This window comes from Giraffa tippelskirchi, chromosome 6 (assembly GCF_054371585.1).
Source record: "Giraffa tippelskirchi isolate mGirTip1 chromosome 6, T2T-mGirTip1v1.2.pri, whole genome shotgun sequence".
NCBI lineage: Eukaryota > Metazoa > Chordata > Mammalia > Artiodactyla > Giraffidae > Giraffa > Giraffa tippelskirchi.
Window position 1 is genome coordinate 15106004 of NC_137280.1, and position 23333 is coordinate 15129336.

At 48.1% G+C, this 23333-nt stretch overlaps 1 protein-coding gene across 4 annotated transcripts; it reads left to right on the top strand.

Moving 5' to 3' along the window:
- The first annotated feature begins 5918 nt into the window (after positions 1–5918).
- Positions 5919–13602, top strand: OSR2 (odd-skipped related transciption factor 2). 4 transcript variants are annotated; one of them, XM_081503349.1, is made up of 4 exons: positions 5919–6298; positions 10312–11087; positions 12157–12256; positions 13015–13602. In XM_081503349.1, exons 2-4 carry the CDS (start codon positions 10432–10434, stop codon positions 13195–13197), a joined length of 939 nt encoding a protein of 312 aa, XP_081359475.1. In that variant the 5' UTR covers positions 5919–6298; positions 10312–10431; the 3' UTR covers positions 13198–13602. The 4 variants fall into 4 exon arrangements, with proteins under 4 accessions (XP_081359475.1, XP_081359477.1, XP_081359478.1 ...); XM_081503351.1 differs by having other exon boundaries at positions 13097–13602; XM_081503352.1 differs by lacking the exon at positions 5919–6298 and adding an exon at positions 9174–9661 and having other exon boundaries at positions 13097–13602.
- Positions 13603–23333: the final 9731 nt, after the last annotated feature.

The window sequence follows — 23333 nt, forward strand, 5'->3', positions numbered from 1 at the left end:
TAGATGAAGAAGGGAGTCAGAAACTTTAAAACGGACTGCATTGCTCCTGTTCAGTCCCTAATAGGGCTATTTCCAGAAGTCACATCAAATCTAAAGAATCTGCCTGCCAATGCGGTTCCATTCCTGGGTCAGGAAGATTCCCTGGAGGAGGAGATGTCAACCTACTCCAGTATTCTTGCCTGGAGAATCCATGGACAGAGGAGCTAGGCAGGCTACAGTCCACGAGGTGGGAAAGAGTCGGACAGGACTGAGAGACTGAGTACACCCATTCTAATCCGTAGGGCTTTCCCTCCCTTGCTCTTCTGCAGGCGACCCGAGTCCTTGAAAGAAGGGGTTGCGCCTAGTTTACCTGGGGATCCTCTACAAGTCTCCAAGGACTTGGGACGGGCCTCTGAAAAAGTCAGATGAATGAGTGAGGGAATGAATGAACAAAGGAATGAACTAGTTGTCCTAAGCCAGACTAGGCGGGCACTCCTTGGCGAGAAAGGAAAGAAAGGGAAGGAGGGAGAAAAGAAAGAAGGGAGGGAGGAACTTAGGGAGAGAGAGAGAGCCTGAAAGGTTAATCGCGCACGTAGGCGATGGCCCCCAAAAGTGAATTCCATCTAGGCCAGTGATTCTTAAACTTCAGCGTGCATCGCATCACCTGGAGAGCTTGTTCAAGCGCAGATCGCCGGGCCCCGCTCCTAGAGTGTCAGGTCCAGAGAATCTGCTTTTCTAACCAGTTCCGGAGGTGGCTGATGCTGTTGGACCACACCTTACGACGGTAACCCTGGACCGATCCCAGAGTCCCAGAGAAACGACCTCTGCAGCTAGAAATGGAAACTCCAAGGGAATCCCAGGCCCGGTATGTTAAAAACAGACCGCAGACAACAGCAGAACCTCTCAGCTTCGGCCAGCTCACTGCCGCGTTAAGGAGAGGGAGCGCATTTGGAAATAAAGATTTTCGTTAGAATTTTCCCAACGGTTAAGTATTTCCAAGTAGTCGTTTGTGTGTGTGTGTGTTTAAGTGAAAACTTAATAAAAATAGATTTGCAGACTGAGCCCTAGTCTTTTCTGAGGATGATCTTGTTCAGCGCGAGGGCTTGGCCCAGAAGGGGCACATCTCCATCCTTGGGAGGCGCCCGGGTCTTGTCCTCCCTCGGCTGCGGAAATCTCCTGTAAGCCGGGTCTTCCGAGTCACCGACAGCAACGGGTTCCGTTAGAAGAGCAGCTTGAACTGGAAGCTGCCTTTGGACACGGGAGCCTCCTAGGGAGTGACCTGGCTGTCTCCGGCGAGGCGAAACGCGGGAGACCCGCTCCCCTGAGGCGATGAAGGCGAAAGCGCGTGGTACCCCCGCACGCCCCGAGAGCCCGCGCCCAGCACGTGCCTGGGGACCGAGCCAGAGCCTCCCGGGACGCCGGGCGGTGGGGAACGGCTCCGGGCCGCGCTCGCGCTCGCGAGGGGCGGACGGATCGCCGGGCGGCCTCGAGTTGGCCTGGCCACGGCAGCGCCCGACCACCTTCCACCAGAGAAACCAAACTCGGACGGACCCCGGGCTCGCGGGAGGGTCTGCCCAACCCCGGCGTGGCCACGGAGCTAAACCCTCCCACCCGGTCTTTCGCGTCTACAGATAGCTCCGCTTTCCCGGCGACTCGGTGCGGCGCCAGCTGGTGGGCTGGAAGGGCGCCCCCCGAGGCCTCAAGTGGAGCGCAGCGGGGCGAGTAGCGCGGGCACCAGAGCCCCTCCGGTCCCCGAATCCCACCCCAGGAAGAGCCCTTGAAGTTCGGCCTTCCTCGGGTGCCTGAGGCTGTCCCGCCCGGCCGGATTCCCGAGGTGGCCGGGTGGGTCGGGGTTGGGACGGCTGGAGGCGGCGGGTGGTCCTCAGGCCCCCAGGCCAGGGAAGGCTCCTGCGCTCTTGGTGCGCCTCGCTACGCGCATCGTTCCGCTCTCGCGCTTAAGGAGAGTACAGCCTGCCCAGGGATCCATTCCCGTTAGGGCTTCAAAAGCTGAGTTAGATGAGGGGTACGTCGCGGGGAGTCGGAGAGCCTTTCCAAATGCAGTCCTGCGCAATCTCTCTTGCCTCTCCCCCTGGACCACGTCCGCGGCCTGGTAATCTGCTGGAATCTGAGCTGATCACCCGGCCGCCGCCAACTCCCCGAGCCAGGGGTGGGTGTCTTTCCCCTGTCTTTGTGGAAGCCAGAGTCGCCCTGGGCAGCGACATGAGTCCGTCTAGGGACAACCGGCCAGGAGGGTAGTCTGTGCGAGGCCACCGGGCGGGGATGCTCAGAAAGGCCCCAGCGATGAGGTAGACCGGCTCCCTGGCCCTGACAACAGGCCAGGCCCTCTCCGCAGCGCCCGTGCCGCGCACACGACTCTCCCCTCCCCGTCCCAGCAGCCAAGGGCCCAGGACGAGGTGAAAGGAGCCCTGCGGCGGGCAGGACCGCCGGCCGCCAGGCATTCACCCTCGGAGCCCGCCCGCCCGGGTGACCGCCCCCTGCGCCCGCGCCGCGTCGTGCTCGGTCCGCGCCTCCAGGGGGCGCTGCGGCTCTTCCCGCCGAGCTGCCGCTCGCGGCCGCGCTCTCCCAACCCCGGACGCTTTGTACAGCGCGGTCGCGAAAATTGCTTTTCACAAGAGCAAACTCTCAAGTCTTCCCGCCTTCACAACCCTCAGTTCCTGAGCCCAGTGCCCGCGACCGTCCTCTAGCTTTCCTCACGACTCCGGGGCTGGAGGGCACGCGCCCAGAGAAGAGCCGGGCTCAATGGAGACTTCAGACTCCCGGCGAAAGGCGGCAAACAGTGCGGGAAGTTCAAATGCAAAAGGTGCCCCCCGCCCCCAACACCACCACCCTGCCCTGGAGAGGCAGGGAAGGCGGGAGAGAGAGGGGAGGCGAGTCCCCAGTCCTCGAAGGTCATGGCAGCTGCGATCCCTGGGAAAACATGGGGTGTCCATAATTTGTGACCTCAAGGGCCAAAGTCTTTTTTAGGATGCCCGCAGCGCGCGGGTCAGAGGGAGAGGCTCAGCGTCGACCTCAGGGAAGTGTGTCTGACACCTGTTCGCGGGGTTTAACTGGCGGAGCCTCCTGGGTGGGCCGGTGGGGCGGGTAGGGAGAGGTTGGGGGGGAAGGGGCCTACCGCTGGCGAACCCCCTCCACCTCCCACTTGGCCGCCGCCGTCCTCTTCCCCGCCTGCGCCTGGGGAGGTTCGGGTTTGGGCTGCAACTGCTCGCGCTCCCCTTGTCAGTCTGTTAGTCATTTCCCTGGAAGCGTCCTTGGTTGGTGTCGAAAGCCCAAGAGACGCGAGGACAGCAGACGAGCAGCCGGCAGAAACGTCGGAGGGAACCGCAGCTCAACTCCGGGAGGGCGCAGGCGGAGCTGGGGCTCAGCCCCCAGGGCGCGCATCCCCGGACCCCCCGCCACCCCACCCTCCAACTCGCCGCGGGGCCCATCTTCCTTGTCAGGCGAGGTCGCTCGGGGAGTCCCGCCGAGGAGGCTGCTCCTGGGTGGGCCCCAACGGAGCGTGCGCTCTCAACTCTGGCGGGGTCAGGGGGCTTTGCCGGGGGGCAGAGCGTGGAGCACCTCCAGGGCCCGGTCCCGGGTGGCCGCAGAGGTGGCCCGAGGGGACCTCCGCGAGCCGCCTCCAGTGGTTCGCGTGGGGCGCGCACCTGCGCGCGGCGGTGGCCGGGCCTAAAGGCTGTGGACGCGCCGCCCTGCCACGAGGCTTCTCCCCATGCTCGCCGACGCTTCCCTACCTTTCCAGCCGCCGCAGAGCTCTGGCCGGCGTGGCCCAGACGCCATTGTGGCACTTCGGAGGCCGGGGTGGGCGAGGTAAACACGGTTGTGGAAAAACCCGGGCTCAAGAGGTTTGCGGAAAGAGGGAGCCGCTCTGGTTGGAAATTCTGTTTACCTCCCGGGAAGAGCAGGCGGTGCGGCACACACACACACACACACACACACACGGTGGGAAGGTGTGAAGCCCACCCCTGGGGAGTTGCTTACACACACACACACACACACACACACACACACACACACACAGTGGGAAGGTGTGAAGCCCACCCCTGGGGAGTTTACACACACACACACACACACACACACACGGTGGGAAGGTGTGAAGCTCACCCCTGGGGAGTGGCCTCCACTTGCAGAAAAGGAAATATGAAGCGTAGGAACACTCTTCAGGTCACCACCCCGGGAGTTGTGTCCTGGGGGTCTGAAAGAAGAGAAAGTTCCCTCCAAATCTTCCAAATTGAGAAAAGCTGCCGAAGGAATGAAGCGGTTAGAGGGAGGGGACCGCAGGCACCCCCGTAGCTGGGGCTCAGGACTGAGCGCTAAAATGAAAGCACCCCTATAGAATCCACTAGGGAAAACATGTTGTTGTTTTTTTTTAAGTCCTAAACTCAGGCATTCCGTACTTCCACGCTGTTGGTCAAGGCTACTTTGAAGAAGTTAAATGTTGAAGGATATTAAACACTCTGCATTCCAAGCTCACTTTTTAACCTTTGCAAATTTGAAATTGGAAAGAAAAAAAATCTGCTATCTCTGAATTATGTTTTACCAAAGGAACGAAAAAAATCTACCCACCTCTTCATAAATAAAATGTAAGAGATTATATCCAAATAAAATAATAACCCGTAGCTTCTGCCTAGCTCCCCAATCACTGTTTGACCTTTTGACAGTTTTTAGTCTTCTGCTTATACGTGTCCACTTCCCCGCACAATTGAGATTATTTGGGGCGGCACATTCAAAACCATATTTTGGCGGAACACCTTTGAATTGTACTGCCTCTTGGCTTGAAGATCTGTGCCCCTCAAAGCGCCGACTTGCAGGGGGCTGATGTAAATCGCCTCTGGCGAACTCGTCTGGGACGAAGGGCGTTTCGCTCAGTGTTGCTCAGCAGATCTCATCTGGAAAAAGGCTGTTTAAAATGAGAGTATGTCATCCCCTTTCTGTCACTCGGTCACCCTACTTCCAGAGTAGCTGAAGTGCATTCTGCAATTACACTCACACAAGACCAAATCTTTAGAAGAACCTGAAAAAATGTATCACTACACTTCAAATTCGATCAAGTTTCCTGGAGACTGAACAATGAACTCTTTTTTTTTTTTGCTGGGAATGAAGATGTACACGTTTGAGAAGCTGGAATAGTATTTTCCTAAATATTTTAAGTGATTGCTCTTCACCCATTCCAGATGGATTCTTTATTGTTTGCCAATGGGTTGCAGATGCCCACCCCTTTAACCAAGTTGGTTAACTGCTTATGAAATGTACACTGGCTGATTAAAGCTTAAATTTCGGAAGAAATTTCTCCTGGGATATTCCACATATGTCTTTAAAGTAATTACGAAATTAGTCAATTGTCACCTCTATAAACAAACTTCGTTTTGAAAACAGCAGGTGAAAGCAGACTCCCCATACAGTCATAATTGACCATAAGTATGTGCAAAACTGTATTTAAAATTGGGGGAAGGGTGATATATGCTGGAGAATACAATCTAAAAGTGACTGATTTTACCTATGAAGAAGGTAGTTATGTTAAACGTGTTAAGATGTGGAAATTAACGCTGCGAGCGCGCCAAGTAAAGCTACAAAAATGCCCTTTGGGTTTCTCGGCGGGGGTCTTCGGAAGGCAGAAAGCCAATTGTGCAGCTTCTAACATTATAAGGAAAAGTGGCACCGAGAAGGAAGGGGCCGGGCGTTGTGTTTGTGTGTGAGTTTTGAACCGAGTCGCCTTGGCTCTGCCTCTGTAACAGGGAAACCTCGAGCAAACCTGTGCCTTTAAGACTCAGTTGCTATCCAAACACAAGTAAACAGAGTGGACCATTAGCGGGCGCCGGGCGCGGAGGCGGAGCCTGGGCGCAGGGGGCCCAGCGCGGCGGCGGGACGCCCGCCCGAAGGGGAGGCGGGGCCGCTACTAAAGCCGGAGTCTGCCGGCCGCGAGCAGCCTGGGGAGGGACGCGGGCGGGGACAGAGCTCGGCGCGCTCGCTGCTGCTGGAGGGTGATGGCCCTGCGAAGCTGCAGGCTCCGACCTTACCCGGAGTCGGCGGCGAGAGGTTCGCGGGGGCGCGAGGTTCCGGGCGAGCGCTGAGCGCGGGCTTCTACCATCCCCGGGTCCTTGGACATTCTACGTCCACAGACGAAGGCGAGGATCCGCTCTCGGTTTGGCTGCTCGTCGTCCTCCAGATCATGTCCGCGGCTCCCGGGACTCCGCGCGGAAAAAGCAGTTTGGCCGGCGTGGAACCCATGACCTTTCCAAGTTGTGCGCCTCACTGCCTCGACCAGGTCTGAGTGGCGCTGCCCAGGCGGACCTTTCTGCTGGAGGTGAGTGTCCATTCTGGGAAGGGGGCTGCAGCCGCCCTAAGGAAAGCAGGCTGCAGCCGGGGCGCTCCGCGTCTTGGTCCGGCGTGCCACAAGTTCCGAAGTCGGGTAAAAGAAATCACATGGATGCATTCCCGGGGCATTGTATTTTTCACTTTATGGGATCCCAGGCTCGCCACTCCCAGAGAACACGCAACAACACGCGCTTTCGCGAACTGTTTTTAGTTTTGTTTTGCAACACTGAATCGAAGCCCTCAGCAAAGCTTCTTCTAAAAGCTGGTCTACATACGTTGAGATAAAACCTCACAACACGCCCCCCCCTTTTTTTCCCCTTACCCTGCCATAGTATTCCAGAGCAGGGGGCAGCCGTCCCGGGGCAGCCGCGGCAGCGCGGACGGGCCGGGACACACGGTGCCTGCCGAGCCAACGCGTTTCAGGAGGAAAGTAATAGTTCAGTCCTAGATAATTCTCCAACCTTGTGCCAGCCTTTTGATTTTCCTCCCACCCTCCAGTCCTGGAGGAGGCGGGCAGAGGGCAAATCCCACTGGGGGTTAAACGCTGGGATTCTCGAGAAATAGCAACGGAGAAAGGTGTTGCGTCTGTAGAATGAGGAGGGAGAAAAAGGTATTTGTGGAGGGTGCCCTGGCTCTGTCTGCCTACCTGTTAGCAGGCGAACAAAAGAGGGCTGGAGTTTGCCGGAGCGAAACGGCGCAGACAGCTACTTTCTCTGCTAAACAAACTGCAGTCCCGAGTAGAACAAGAAAATTACTCATGCAGGGGGAGCGAGGGAGCAGAGAGAAACAGAACCCAGATTATGCGGAAGGCATCTTAATTTAATTAACTCCTTGGGAAGGCAGAGGCGCAGCGAAGGGGCAGGAACTTCGCGGTGGTTTCTCTCTGTTCACCTGACCCGGTCTGGCCATTGTTATTTTCTGTTTTTTCAAAAATGATCTCTTAAATGTACTTGGAGTATAGCTCTCTGATTAATGTAAAATTCTACTGTGGCTTGGGCTGAAATTCAGCGAGCCTATGGAGCCATCAGTCATTTCTCTCAGACACCAACCCACAGGTTTTAGCAGATGACCCCTGACTGTATATTATTTTTAGATAATTCAGTGTAATAACACATTACCAAAGAGCGAGACTCCTTATCGAATTACCATTTTTTTCCCTCCAGTGTTTTGAAGGCTTCACTGCACTGAAATTATTATGTACACCTCTCACTTGTTGACAGCTAGTGAGCTAAATTTTACAAAACTTCTGTACATGTCTGAAAATTCTTGTGAAGAAGACCGATGAAAGAAAACAAGCCTCAATTCCACCGTAATATTTATGTCTTTTCGTTGGTTTAAGTTTCTTTCCTTGCAAAATTAAAAGTAACCAATGTTCCGGAACGGGGTGGTGAAGAAGTGACAGCAGATGATGGCTGTTATTGCCTGAAACTGAGTGTGAGAACTACATGCTCAGCTCTAGACAAAAACGAAAGTACTTTAGATCTCTGCATTGACTTAAAGTATCTTTTGACATATATTTCCAACTACTCAGCAGGAGAGTGAAAACCTAAACTCCCTAATTACGTATGGGAAAAATGTTAAATGAATATTTAGGGTGGTTCTGTTTGTGAAGGACTTGCTTTTCGTCTTGTATGAAGAAACTATTTGTCCTGCAAATCAAAACGAACACCTACTATGAAACAGCACTTTTGTGCCACCATGAAGCTGAATTAACAGAGGCAATAATTTGGGTTATAAACCATTCAGTGAAAAGGGAAGGAAGATGGCTCTCAAGTTTCTGCTGGCAGAATTAACATGTAACCTTTACGGCAGAGTTCACTTTATGCATTTGGAATCAAACTCACAAGTCATGCTATTCCTTCAGTCGACAACACACCCCACACACATGCACATACTTACAAGGAGAACGTGGTGGGAATTGCACTTTGCCTCCTGTATTTATTTCTAAGAAATCCAGTCTGGGAATACACCCAAATAATAATTTGGGTTTCCTCTCTATGTGGGGAGGCCACTTTTTAATACTAGGGGAAAAATAATATTTTGAATCTCTAGAAAATCATCCTTATGCAAAAGGAAGGAAATAAAGGTGTAATTTATTATTTTTAATGGAAGAGGAAAACAATCAGATAGATTACCAGAGATGTTAGTAGAATCCTTTCTTTTTTTCCCCTACCTCTCTAGGAGAGGGCTTGAGGGTTGCCACTGAAGAAAAATGAATTGTGATTTGTGGTGGGAAAGTTTATTACTAATGGAGGTTTACAGTTTCGGTTGAACGGTCTGACTGAGACCCCCTGACTGTTACACACCTCTCATTAACTCCCGACCTCAACTCCCAGACCGCATACCACCAGGCAGAAGCGGTTCGTTAATAAATCGCTGTCTCCCAGCCGTTTCAAACAGAGGAGAGAGAGATGTGGGCCCTCGCGGAGGCCGCCAGATTCTGCCTGGCCGGAGCGCTGTGTCATTAGCGCAGCCCCCTAAGCCTGCCCTCAGAAAGAGCCACAGACAACTCTTAAACACTAGAGAAGGATATTTAGGCGCAGGAAGGGCTAGTGCGCAATGAAGTCTGGACAGACTCTCCCATCTCCCTGCTGGGTTCAAAAGCCGGGCGTAAAGGGTGATGGCTCAGACAGGCCTGCCTAGCCCTCTCCAGGGAAAGCGCTTAGCTTGTGACGCCCGCACCTGGGGAGCCGCCTTCAGAGGCTGGGGCCGGGCCGCCGAGTTGGCACCCCTGGCTGCTAAAAAGGGGGCTGGCGGTGGGAGAAGGTGGGTCTGCCCTGAAAGCAGGTGAGGTGCCGCGGGAAACGGGGTCTGAAATCAGACCTCCGCGTTGCCATTGGGGGCACAGGGAGAGGCAAGCGCGTGCGCCCTGCTTAGGCCCAAGGCCGACGACCCGGGCGGGCTTCCCAGGGGCAGGAGCAGCGTCGCCCTCTACTGCAGGCCGATACAACAAGCGATATAAACAAGCTTCTGTCGGGCTGGCAGAGCGGCTCCCCTGCTGCTCCTTGCCTTTTCCTGCCCAGGGAACCCCGTCTCCTCTTTTCCTGGGGCCTCCCGGGTGTAGGAGCCTCTCCGAGGGCCAGGTCGAGAAGCGCTCGGGCACTCCCGAGAGTTGGGCGCTGGGTCTGAGGTGAACGGGCTCCGGCCTCAGCCACCCCCCCCCACCCCCCCCCTTCTGAGCCCGAACCATCTGGAAGGGATCTCGGTGGGGGGTGGGAGAGGACGGCCCCTGGGAAGGAGGAGGGGGCGATTCCAGGCCTCACTGGCCCTGAGGTGTCACTTTTCTTTCCTGTGGCCCGTCACCGCTGATAAATGGGACCAAGGCAGAGGAAGGAAAAAGAAAACTTCTGAGGTCAGCACCGGGCAAGGCGGCCCCTCCGAGGGCCAGGCAGCCCAGGAGCGCAAAGCGTCCCCGGGCTGCGCACCCACACCTCCGGCGCGGTCCGGGACAAGCGCAGGAACAGCGGCTGGGCCGCGGGCTCGGGCGCGGCGGTAGGAGCCGTTCCGGCTGAGCCGGGCCCTCAAGCCCGGGTCCGACCCACGATGCACCGTCTCCGGGGACCTCGGAGGCTCGGTGCGACCGAGGCTCGGCCGGGCCCGGCCGGCGCAGGCACTGCGGGGCGTCACGGATGACCAAGCTTCGCCCCACCGGGTAGGGGGTGGGTGGGCTGGACTGGTGCCGCCTGGAGCCCCCCGCCCGCCTTTCTTCCTCCCCGGCCCGGGTCTCCGGCTTCTGGAATCCGCGCGTGCCCGGAATCCGATCTTCCCACGGGCCACTCGCTTTCGCCGGGGACCACGCCTGACACCCTGGCCCTCGGGACTGAGGCCCCTCGAGCCTGGTGTCAGCTCATTGGGCAGGCGCGCCAAGGTCCCCTCACCGCTCCTTCTGGGGGGGCCTTGGAGGGGGAGGTCTTAGAAGGAAGGTGTGGAAGCTCACGCGGCTCTAAGGGACAGACCAAGCGGTCTTGGATAATAGTCACGATTTTCCTCTCTCTCCCCCAGCCATCTTTAGGATTCTCTCCGCGTGCCGTTGTCCTGGGTTTTCGCCGGAGTCCCAGGCCCACCCGCCTCTGAGTCCTGGAAAAAAGGGGTGGCTACCCTCGCCTTGCAACATCCCGGAAAATGGGGAGCAAGGCCCTGCCGGCGCCCATTCCGCTCCACCCGTCGCTGCAGCTCACCAATTACTCCTTCCTGCAGGCCGTGAACACCTTCCCCGCCGCGGTGGACCACCTGCAGGGCTTGTACGGTCTCAGCGCCGTGCAGACCATGCACATGAACCACTGGACTCTGGGGTACCCCAACGTGCACGAGATCACCCGCTCCACCATCACCGAGATGGCGGCGGCGCAGGGCCTCGTGGATGCCCGCTTCCCCTTCCCGGCTCTGCCCTTTACCACCCACCTCTTCCACCCCAAGCAGGGAGCCATTGCCCACGTCCTCCCGGCCCTGCACAAGGACCGGCCCCGTTTTGACTTTGCCAACTTGGCCGTGGCTGCCACGCAAGAGGATCCCCCTAAGATAGCAGACCTGAGCAAGCTGAGCCCGGGCTTGGGGAGCCCTATCTCCGGCCTCAGTAAATTGACTCCGGACAGAAAGCCTTCCCGAGGGAGGTTGCCCTCCAAAACGAAAAAAGAGTTTATCTGCAAGTTTTGCGGCAGACACTTTACCAAATCCTACAACCTGCTCATCCACGAGAGGACCCACACCGACGAGAGGCCCTACACGTGTGACATCTGCCACAAGGCTTTTCGGAGGCAAGATCACTTGCGGGATCACAGGTAAGGTGGGGAAGGAGGGTGCCCTGGGAAGGGGAGGACAGTTTATCCAGAATATCGAGTTTTGATAGACGTTCCAAGTGTCACTAAAATCCCCTCAGAACTAGACTATATCTCCCCCTCAAAGCCCTTCCCATCCAGCTGTAACCAACTCCCAACTTGTACCTTTTTCCTCAGCAGGGACCCCTGCTGCAGTGTCTTGTTTGGGGTGAGGGAGGGTGGTCCCATCCTTAGGTAGTTAAAATCTGCTGGGTTGCTCTTGGTTCTCGAGTGGTTTTTCAGTTTCCACCAGGTGGACCTTAGGAGGTGGGGCAGGTAGAACCCAGAAGCCTGGAAGACCTTCCTCTGGTGGTCCAGGTACCGCCTGCCCTAGGACCATTTCTGTTCATCTACCGTGGCTACCTCCACTTGATTCCCTCCCTTCCCCAACTGGCCCCCAGGTGCACCCCAGAGCCTGCCATAGCAACCTTTCTTTTAAACTTATTTGCGGGGTCTTGAGATTACAGAATTTAGGAACAGCTCCCCACATCCTCTCCACGCTCTCAACACTGCATTAATCAAAGGCAACTGAAGAAATACCGTAATGTCAGTGTTTTTCTTGGGGAAAAACTTCCCAGGAGTGGGCATGACGGTATCTGTTCCCTGGACTCGACTTGCTGTTGTTACCTCAAGGTAGGACTTCTGTAGGGATCCTCTGAGGCTTTCAAGGGGTTCGCTAAAATCGGTCCCCCTAAACTCAGCCTTGCCTTACATCCTGATTTGACCAGTTTAAATCTCAGAGAGAGCCGCAGAGGCCAGAAAGAGCTCATTCGGCAGGGCTTCAAGCTCCAAAATACACCAGAGAGGGCGATCAAGTGTAGATAAAGCCGGTGTCCGGTGAATGTTCTGAAGAGTCTGTTAGTTGAGGTTAACCATAAACAGAATTACACAGGAGGGAAAAAAATGTAGAAACAAAAATAATGGAAATCCTTTTTCTTCCCCCCCCCCACGACTTCATTTAAAGCAATTGTCAAAAGAAACTCCTCACCGTGGTGGTAAAGCCATTTCAATGAGACCTTATGTTGATTTTCAGGTATATCCATTCCAAAGAGAAGCCCTTCAAATGTCAGGAGTGCGGGAAAGGATTTTGTCAGTCTAGAACTCTGGCTGTTCACAAAACTTTACATATGCAGGTAAGTTTGTTTTCTTGTTTTAAAGCAGTGACTGGTTCTGTTTTATCATTTTTGCTCTACAAAAGGTGTTCAATGGCAGGCTCTTTCTCATAAAAGGCTCTATTTAGATCAGTTTTCTTGGTGGAGAAAGCAACATTAGGTTTTTTTATACATGAAATTAATTTTATTTAACATAAAACATTTATTTGTTTTTCTTGAAGAAGAGGCCACTCTTACTGTTCTAAATCCTAATTTTAGAATTTTATTTCTTTTTTCACCTGATGTGCCCTGCATTTAAAGCTTTCGTGTTTGGGAGGAAATAAAGGTAATTTTGATAATAGAGGCATGGTGAAATCCCATACGCTCTGTCTCCCAGGAGCTCATAATTTGTAGTTTTCAGAACATTGAGGAATAGTTTAATTTTGCACCAAAGAGGGGCCTTATTACCCGGGAGAATGTCGTTCCTTAAGAGAGGATTAGAGTTTTTCCTTCCCCCCTTTCCTGCCTATGACATGGTGATGAAATGTAAAGAGCTGGAAATCACAAAGCCCACAGCAGTGGCCACTGGCGGTTATCAGTGTGATCAGGCCCCTGTGGTGCCCCTGCCTGTGTTTTCGCGATTGGAGGATTAGGAGCACAGCTTTGTTGCTGCAAGTCCCCTCTTTGTTGTCGTGTGCGTGTTCTGTTAACGCTTGTGATGCCGATAAGACAGAGACTGTTGAGAAGGGTGCCGTGGCGGTGTGAAGGATTAATCCTTTGCTTGCTTCACATCTGAACAGGAATCTCCACACAAATGTCCCACATGTGGAAGAACCTTTAATCAGAGAAGTAATCTGAAAACTCACCTTCTCACCCATACAGACATCAAGCCCTACAGCTGCGAGCAGTGCGGCAAAGTGTTCAGGCGAAACTGTGATCTGCGGCGGCACAGCCTGACTCACACCCCGCGGCAGGACTTCTAGAGAAGCCCCGGATCTGTCCGGGCCGCCGCCGCCGCCCCCCTCCCCAGACACCTCTCCACGCCTCCCACCCGGGGGGGCCTGCCCCCAACCCTTCACTGACCCCAGCTCTTCCCCGGCTGCAGCCGCACCTGCAGCTTAACTCTCCTTCCCCAGGACTGAGAACTGTAGAAAGCCACACAAGTACATCCTTTCACAAAGCGCATATGCTAGTTTCTTGTAGATATTCACAGCTCATTTTAGAGCTCTGTACATAATGTCGAGGGTCTCTGTTTTGTTGTTTTGTTTCGTCTGTTTTTGTACCTTGTTGGATGCACCTAGGTATGGGAAATGGAAGCCAAATTTATCTTTAAAGACTGTATTTTCAAAATAAAATGTTTTCTTGTTTGTTTCAACACTCCTGCAAAAGCGTCTTGCTATTTGACTTCTGTTTTTCCTCTGGATTCTGGAGGCGTGGCATGTCTCTGAAATATTCTGTATTGAAGGGCATTCTTTATCCCAAGGTTTTTTTTAAAATAAGACTTCTCACAATCCTCTTACGGAACCTTCATCTCTTCCCTTTTAGTGCTGTGGCATTTTGGGACTGGTCAACTGCGCTGTCATTCTGGCTTTCAAAGATATTAAAATTGATACCTCTGAGGTTTTTCTCCCTTTTTGTTTATTCTGAATCCTTATGTATTATTCCTTTAGGTAAAAGCAGTATAATTATCACTGTTAATAACCAGCAACTCCAATGACTGAACCCACTTGAAAGCACAAGATGGGAAGAAGCATGAGGAAAAAGAAGAGAGTTTCTCACCACTTCACTTTTAGAAGTCCTTGACCTATTGTCATAGTTTATGATGGGCAACTTCTCTTACCATTAGACTTTGAACACTATGATTTGGCTCTTAGGCAGACTTTACCCCGCCTTTAGGGGAGAAGTCTCAGATCCTCCTACAGAAGAATGCAGGCAGGTACAAGCTTCAGAAAATGGGGGACAAGACGAGAAAAGAGAAACTACTTGGCTATATTTGCACAAAATATTTTTTCCCCAAGAGTGGAGATCTTTTCTTCTGGAAGGTTCAGATTTATCTGCAAAGCAAACTGAGTGAGGTCACTAGCAAGGTTTCCATCACTGGTTGGCCTTTTGTCCCTGGGAAGATGCCAGAAGTACAGGTTATTCTGTGTATAAAGCTCGTGGCAAATATGTAATCACCTTCTGAGGCATTTCAGTTCTTTCCCAAATGGTTTCCGGGGAATATGACACTAGTATTATGACAACCTCTTGTAGGACCTGAGTGGAAGGCTTTGGATACAGACAAGCGGTAGTACTACTGCAGAGACCGAAAGGGAAATAATTGCACGTAAAGAGGAAATATCAGAGGAACCTGGGCCCAGTGGCCCTATCCTCACAAACTAATACTGAGCAACAGGGTGAATTAGATATCCTCAGATTTTTTTTTCATTTGTGTATTTGTGTGGGCATGGCATGTTTCATCTTCAGGGAGATACCAGACAAAACGCCCTAGGTTTCTACCTTAGAATCCTCCAGGAAATTAGGTAGGGATTTGAGGACCAGACTCAAAAATTTCTCACCTGTGCCTTGTTCAAAACAACTTACGAGGAGGTCTCAAAAAGTTTCCCCGACTCATGGCTCACTCTGCAGGGGTGCCGGTCAGAAGTCCCTTCTGCTTCTTATGGGAGATGTGTTCTCCTACAAAATGTCCACTCGCTAAGCCTGTGTGTCTAATGCTCACACATATGCGTTTCCCAACAAGGGATGGGCCCAAAGGGCATTGCGGAGGAGAGGGGGCGGGGATGGAGTGAGGGGGTGCATGTGTGTGGTATTCAGAGGAATGAAACTGTTTGTCTTCTTTTGTTTGTACAGAATTAACTCGGTGACCTCCCTACCCCTACTCCCTCAAGATCCTGCCCACCTTGGCACAGCAGATTTGAATACTTTAGGGCAGGGTTACACATTGACTGTCCCTGGAGCTCCCCTGATCCAGCAGGCTTTTTCCATGTAGTCAGTCTTGCTGCCCCACCCACCCCAACTGACTCCCAGCAGCACCGTTCCATAGCACAGGGTTCAGTTGAATTATCAGAGGTTGACCCTTGCTCGATACCAAGCTCAGGCATATCCTTGAAGTCCCTGTCACAGGGAAACACAGACAGGTGCAACCAGAATACTCTTCCTCTCCATTTATTTTTGTTGGAAAAAACAAGGCGGTGGGGAGGTGGGAATCAATAGTGAATGAGGAAAGATAGAGAAGGTGGAGAAAGCAATTTCCCTTTCCATATACACACTATCAAAATTCAGGTAAATTCATTTAAAATTTATGTATACAGTCATTTCCTTAACATGTTTATTATGTGCTTTTCGTGTGCCAAGCCCTGTGCTATTAATAGTTTCCAATGACTTTTATGATCAGTTTCTGCCCTTCTATATCTAGCGGCTCATATTTGGAATCTTTTTTTTTTTTTTAAAGATTTATGTATTTATTTATGTCTGTTCTGGGTCTTTACTACTGTGAAGGCTTTTCTGTAGTTGGGGAGAGTAGGGGATACCCTTCCATTGTGGTGCTCAGGCCTCTCATTTCAGTGGTTTCTCTTGTTGCCGAGCACGAGCTCTGGGGTGGAGGGGCTTCAGTAGTTGTGCTGTGTGGGTCCTAGAGCACAGGCTCAATAGCTGTGGTACATGGGCTTAGATGTTCCGTGGCATGTGGGATCTGCCCAGATCAGGGATTGAACCTGTGTCCCCTGCATTGGCAGGTGGATTCTCAACCACTGGACCACCAGAGAAGTTCTCATTACTTAGATAATTTAAAAAATCTATAATAGGGCTTAAATTAATGGCTCTCCTCAATCTGGACTCTTACATCCAGCATCCATCTCGATTCAGAAGGGAGCAGCCTCAGTGTAGACTCTTTTCACATTCTGGATGATGACAGGTGAACTTTTGAACATGGGTTCCTCCCTGCATTCGGACTTTTGTTTTCTTCTTCTTTGCATGTCCCAGTATGCAGGAAATGATTCTTACATGAGACAAACTTATGAGACCTCATAGGAGAAGTGATACCATGTAGTTTATGAAATTGATTTGCTGGGTATTTTTTCAGTTTGGAAAAGAGTCATTATTTGAGTTTTAGATGTTTTCCTTACACCCTCTACCACAGTCAACTCATGAATCAATACTCCTGGCCTCTGGCCAGGAGTGGGAAATGTCACGAGTCATAACCACAGTGCTGGAGAACTTTACCAACAACAGTAAAGTATTTAGTTGTGACTTTAGTCTCATTTTGTAATCTGTGCGTGGGATTTTAAATATAAGTTCTATAAACGGATTACTTTGTAATCAGTTGTTATATTCTGAATGTGTGTTAGATGCGCTTATTGTTGCTAATATTGAAATGTAAGTCATTGTATTTATTATTAGTGCTTGATAAATGAAGTGGTTGAAATTGTTATTTTGCACAGGCATATCCTCTCTTACATGAGAGACGTTTCCAAAATTTGACTCTAAGACAACTAAATATTTAAGAAGCAAACAAATCTAAATTCTCAAGTGATAAATGAGCCCAACCACTACTGGTGATGAAACCAGAGGCAGTTACTGGAGGTTTCTTCTATTGTTCATTTGTCAGATATTAGCATTGACACCTGAACTTCTTCACTTAAATCATTTCAGTTGGGGACTTTTTCCCCAGTTTTGATTCTGGAGGTACAGCCAACACCTGGAAGGCCCAGCCAACCCCTGGAAGGCCTTTGGGAAACATTAGGTTTTGAATATTGTCAATGGGAGAGACTAGACGCAGTTAGATTAAACAGTGTAGAATCTACAGCAAATTTTAACATGAGAAGGGAATTACCACAACATAACTGGTTGCCTTTCTTATGACCAAAGTAATTTTATTATAATAAAGAGAAAAAGTTCATACAACCATGTAACACTACAAACAGGAATAGCTTTTCTATTTCAGAGGACTATTTCTGTTCACCTTAGTAGCGTGTTGTGTTGAGATTGTATTTCCCAATTTTTTCTTCTGAAATGTAACTTGCCACTGATAACCACCTCTGCTGACAGCAATGAGCAATAAAGGGAGTGGAGATCCAGAATGATTCAGCTTTGATGACCTGAGATATTTCAAGTTCATTCCTGTTTCTTTTCTTTATTGCTTGTTTTTTTTTCCCCCAACACAAATTACATTACTATCTAAGCTATGTAACTTTTTTTTCCTTGAAAAAACTGATAGTGAAAACTGTAAGTAACGCAAGTGGCCTACAGAGGAAAATTGTTAGGAAATTATACTGCTATATCTGTTAGGATGCTTCCTATTGCAAGAAACAGAAAACCCGACTTAAAGGGGCTTAAACTATAGGGGATTTATTTTCTGACCTAATCAGAAGTCTCAAGGTAGGGCCCACGGATGTGTGATTAATTAGAGTGACAAGATTTTCCAGAGCCCAGTTGTTTCTACTTCCCTCTTCTTCCATCTGCAGTGTGTAGCTGGCTCCCTTCATGGCCACAAGATGGCTGCAATAGCTCCAACCACCAGCTCCAGTGTTTCCTTCTCATACACATTCCATAGGCAGAAAAGGGGATTACCTTTTCCTTGTTACCACTTTTTAAGAACTAAGAATCTCTCCCATAAATCCAACCTGTAGACCTGCCCTCATATTTTATTGGCTGGAATTAGGTCACTTGTTCCTTCCTCAGTCAGCCACTACCAAGGAGAATAGAATTAGACCCTGATTGACTTAGACCAAATAAAATTCACATTCTGCCCACCAAATGGAACCAGCCTTCCCTAAAGATCTCGACTGCCTGAAAAACCTAAATTCTGTCAGTAAGGAAGAAAGGAGAACTGACTATTGTGAGTATTAAGCATATGTTAGGAGATGCTTATGTAATAAAAGCAGGATATTTAATGACATATACAGATATCCCCTGCTTTTACTTAACTCCATTTTATTTTTCCAAGAGACATCAGTACCTGTTTTCACTAACCGGAAAGAAATACCAAGAGGATTTTCGCTTTTACAAAAAAAGGTGAAAATAGCATTCAGCATTTGTTTTGCAGGAGCTATTATAGAGACGGTGCCATACGCTGAGCAGGGAGTATGGCACCGACAAGGTTCTTCTCTGAGAACTAGACTCGGCATCTCACCATCAAGCCTCCACAGCTTTGAACTGTGTCTCTGAGCATCTGTGCTTTATCTCGATTTATTCTGTTTATCCATTAGCAAGATGTATGTTAAGGTAATCACTTCTTTGGTTTGCACCATTTCTTATGAAAGGTTTCTTGGAAGGCTCTACTTCTGGATAGTGGGGTAAACTCTACAACCAAACAAAACCTTCCAGAAACTCAGCAGAAACAAAAGACTAGCAGAAGATACACAGAAATGTTAACAGGAGCTATTTGCAACTAACAAACTAAAAGTCCATTTTTTTTCTTTTCTTATATTTCAACTCTTCCACAATAAATGTGTTATTGCTATAAAGGAGAAAAATAATAAATGTTATTTTTAAAATCCAAGATAAAGCCTTCATTTCCTCAATATTTTTAGTTTTCACTTTGCTTTATTGCTTCCAGTTAGTCACCCCCACCTTCATGCTTCTTCTAAATCATTCCTTTAATTTAGTTACATCTTTTATTTTCCTTTTCTTTCTTCCTCAGTTTCTATTCAAATCTCTCTTTCCTGTCTTTTCTCTTCTCTAGGTTTCTGTATCCTGATTCTTTGCTTTCTACCTTTTAAGAGTTTCAGTAATTCCAGCTCAGTGTTCCTCCAGGTGTGGTCATTAGAATTATCCAGGGTACTTATTTCTGGTGCTAGTCAGTCAGTCGTGTCAAACACTTTTTGACCCCATGGACTGTAGCCTGCCAAACTCCTCTGTCCATGGAATTCTCCAGGGAAGAATACTGGAGTCGGCAGCCATTCACTCCTTCCGGGGAATCTTCCTGACACAGGGATCGAATCCAGATTTCCTGCATTGTAGGCAGGAAATACATACTGAATCAGTGCACGTAGTAGATGGATCGGAGAAGGCAGTGGCACCCCACTCCAGTACTCTTGCCTGGAAAATCCCATGGATGGAGGAGCCTGGTGGGCTACAGTCCATGGGGTCGCTAAGAGTTGGACATGACTGAGCGACTTCACTTTCACTTTTCCCTTTCATGCACTGGAGAAGGAAATGGCAGCCCACTCCAGTATTCTTGCCTGGAGAATCCCAGGGACGGCGGAGCCTGATGGGCTGCCGTCTATGGGGTCGCACAGAGTCGGACACGACTGAAGCGACTTAGCAGCAGGCAGATTCTTTACCATCTGAGCCACCAGATCATCCCTTATTCAATGGGTGAGTTGGAATTCCAGGTGATAAAGACTCAGGACTCCACATTTAAAAGAAACACTTCAGTTAGTTCTTATGTGTATTAGAAACTGAGAACTGCTTTAGCCTTTTCATCAACATCCCCTTTATCTTATCCATCAGCCATTTACTATCTGCCTACCATAATAAATATAAAACAAATCTCAACTCATTAAAAAAAAAACAAATCTCACTATCCTTGAAGTTGTCATATTTTTCTCTGCCTTGATTCTTACTACTCTACCATGGTCCCTTCATCTACTTTTCTATTGCTGCTGTCTCCAAACTTTATTTTTCTTTTTTCACATTAATAGGTATGTTTGGCTTCCATGTTTTATTTCTTTGCCCTTCTTTGTTTGCTTAATCCAGCCACTAATTTAAAGAGGAAGGAGAAAAAAGAGAGTGTGATAATTAAGATGAGAAAATCACAGAGAAGTAAAAATAATTCTTTTTTCAACTGGCATATTAAATATTGTCACCAGATGACCTGTTACTTCGGCTTCTGTATGAAGAACATTAATTTGCTGTGAATGATGCTTTAGGTATTGAGGTGTGGATGTATGCTGGTTTAAGATCAGAGCTAAATTACATTTTTTTTTGTTGTTATTTATATTATCATTACACTAATATTTCAGTGTAGGAGGCAATTGTGTGATGGAAAGAGTCATGGACATGTAGTCAGAAGATTTAATTTTTTTTTAAGCTCTGGAATTGTTTACAGACAAGACATTTAACCTCTCTGAGACTCAGTTTCTCACCTATAAAATGAGAATTTACTCTGTATAATAAGGTCTTCTCAGGGAAGCGAGGGGCAGGGGAAAAAAAAAGTCTTCTCTAGCTTGTGGGATGCATGGTTCTCACTAGGGTAAGCATAAACACATTGTTAAGTGACTGTTGTTGACTTCACAATAGCTAGAAAATATTAAGAAATTCCTTTACTTCACTCCCATAAAATATTTCATTAATTCAGTAAAAATAAATGTGGGTTTACAAATTAAGTTCTACTTGAAAATGTTGTATTGTTTGTTTTCCTAAAGCTCTTGAACTTTTAGAGACTCTTTAGAAGACTGTCCATTGAAAGTAATATTTTTAAATTGAAAAATAAATGTATCTTACAATTATTTTTTAGAGATAAAAATGATGCTTATTATAAAAAAAAATTCAAATAATATATGTGTGTTTGCTTAGTCGCTCAGTCATGACTGAGTCTTTGCCACCACATGCACTGTAGCCTGCCAGGCTCCTCTGTCTATGGGGATTCTCCAGGCAAGAATATTGGAGTGGGCTGCCACGCCCTCCTCCAGGGGATCTTCCCAACTCAGGGATCTAACCCAGGTCTCTCACATTGCAGGCAGATTCTTTACCATCTGAGCCACCAGGGAAGCAAAGTCTCTTATCTCTCCTTCCTTCAGTAATGACACTGTTAATTCCATTCCCCAAAGGTAGCCATTATTAATATTTTTGGTATGTCTTTCTAGATATTTTGCTGTGGATATGCAAATGTAAGAACATACTTAAAAGTATGCAACACAAATATGATCACGTTATGTTGTTTTGCAACCTGTTCCCCCCCCCACCAACACATTTAACAATAAAAACAATCTCTATTCCATCTATTTTTCCGTATTGGCACGAAAAGGTATTCTTCTAAGATAGTGGAGGGAAAAAAAACTCCAAGGATTTTTAAACGTGAGGATTAATTCTTTCATTATAATTTAATATGGAGAAATAGGAAAAAGCATTTTGTTACTGAAGTTATTTGTAAGACGCCATCTTTAACTGACAACCTTTAGTCACATATCTTGATGACAGCAGCTGAGAGAGTGCCTGAGGGTTTTGAAGATTCTTCAAGGTGTGTCATATTATGGTTCACATCAATGCACACTGATATATCTCCCTGGCAAGAACTGAAAGATACAGTTCTTAAATCCCCTGGTGACCCATTATCCATGGATCATTGACAAGATAGAATGTAATAGCTCCTGTCTTTTTACCAAGGTAAACTTCCCAGTGAAACTGTTCTGTTCATGCCCTACATCTTTTATCTAAACAAGAAAATTAATCTTTGAAAAAGAAACTACATTAAGTAGATAATACAAATGCTCTCAAATTCTTTAATATTTATTGAATGAGGAAATATCTACTGAAATATAGTAGTTGTTTAACTGTATAGACAGACTGAAAACTTTTCCTGTATCCTATCTTTCCACATAGATCATCTGAAATTCAAGGCAACATGAATTGCACAAAATTCAAAATTTGGAATGTCAAGTTAAACTAAGATATTTTGCCTATTTAAGGACAGGGTTAAAACAGTGGTTCAATTGGTATTATGGCTCAGAGTTGAACATGTCCCATTATTTTGCTATTTGGTCTGAAAAGTTGGTGCTTCTCTATCCTAAAAATTATTTCCTTATGAACTGGGTCATAGTCATATGCTTTCAGAGGGACTTTATTTCATAGGCCTCTGCAATATTTACCACGTGGCACTGTTTTTACAACATCACATATTGACAGTGCTGTGTTGTAAATATCATTATGTGATGACAGGACATGGCCAAGTTTTTATGTGATTCTGATCTAGATACATCTGCATTTCCTTATTTTATGTTAAACTTCTTGACTTCTCTAAGGTTTCTGCCCTATTTCTCTCTGGTTAGAGGTGGAAAAGACTAGAAGTAAAAAGATGATGCTCTTGTCAACTTGGTTAATACTTCCTTTCCTGCCCAGGTCAAAAGAAAAAATAAATAAAAAGGAAATAACTTCATCAACTATCTCCATGAAAATATAGGCAAGTGAATCAGATATTGTAGCCTAGATTAGTGAATTTGAAGATTATATCCGTTCAGTCGAGTGATTCCACCACAGAAACTTAAGCACATCTGTAGAAACAGACATGAGTGAGAATATTATTTGAAATATTGTTTATAATAGAAAAAACTCAAAAGAACATAAATGTCTGCACCACCCTTATGGCAGAAAGTGAAGAGGAACTAAAAAGCCCCTTGATGAGAGTGAAAGAGGAAAGTGAAAAAGTTGGCTTAAAGCTCAATATTCAGAAAACTAAGATCATGGCATCTGGTCCCATCACTTCATGGGAAATAGATGGGGAAACAGTGTCAGAGTTTATTTTTTGGGGCTCCAAAATCACTGCAGATGGTGATTGCAACCATGAAATTAAAAAACGCTTATTCCTTGGAAGGAAAGTTATGACCAACTTAGATAGCATATTAAAAAGCAGAGACACTACTTTGCCAACAAAGGTCCCTCTTGTCGAGGCTATGGTTTTTCCAGTAGTCATGTATGGATGTGAGGGTTGATATTTCATTTGAGGATGAGGCAATTGAGGAAAAGAAAAGTTAAATGATTTTCCTATGGTGCAAGCCAGGTCTAGAACCTTGCCTTCCCAGACACTTCTATTTTCCCCTCACCTACTAACTTATTCTAATTATTGATGGTGTTAGTCACAAACTCATTGACAATGGCTCATTTGTTTTGCAGCCACGTTCGACTGAAGGAAGATGTAAGGCAAAAGGGACAAATTTACCAGACGCTAAAACTTTGCTAAATAAGCTTTAAAACTACTGAAATATTTTTAACACGACATTAAATTTATACAACTTTCCTATTAGATCAGCATTATCTTCATTTAATGGAATAAGAAAGAGATAAGCTTGGGAGTGGCAGTGGGGTGAAGTAAATTGCCTAAAGCTCTGCAGGAAATATTAATAGGAGTGACAGGTTCTGGATCAGAATTCAGAACTCTGACTGGTTCAAAATCATGAGTACC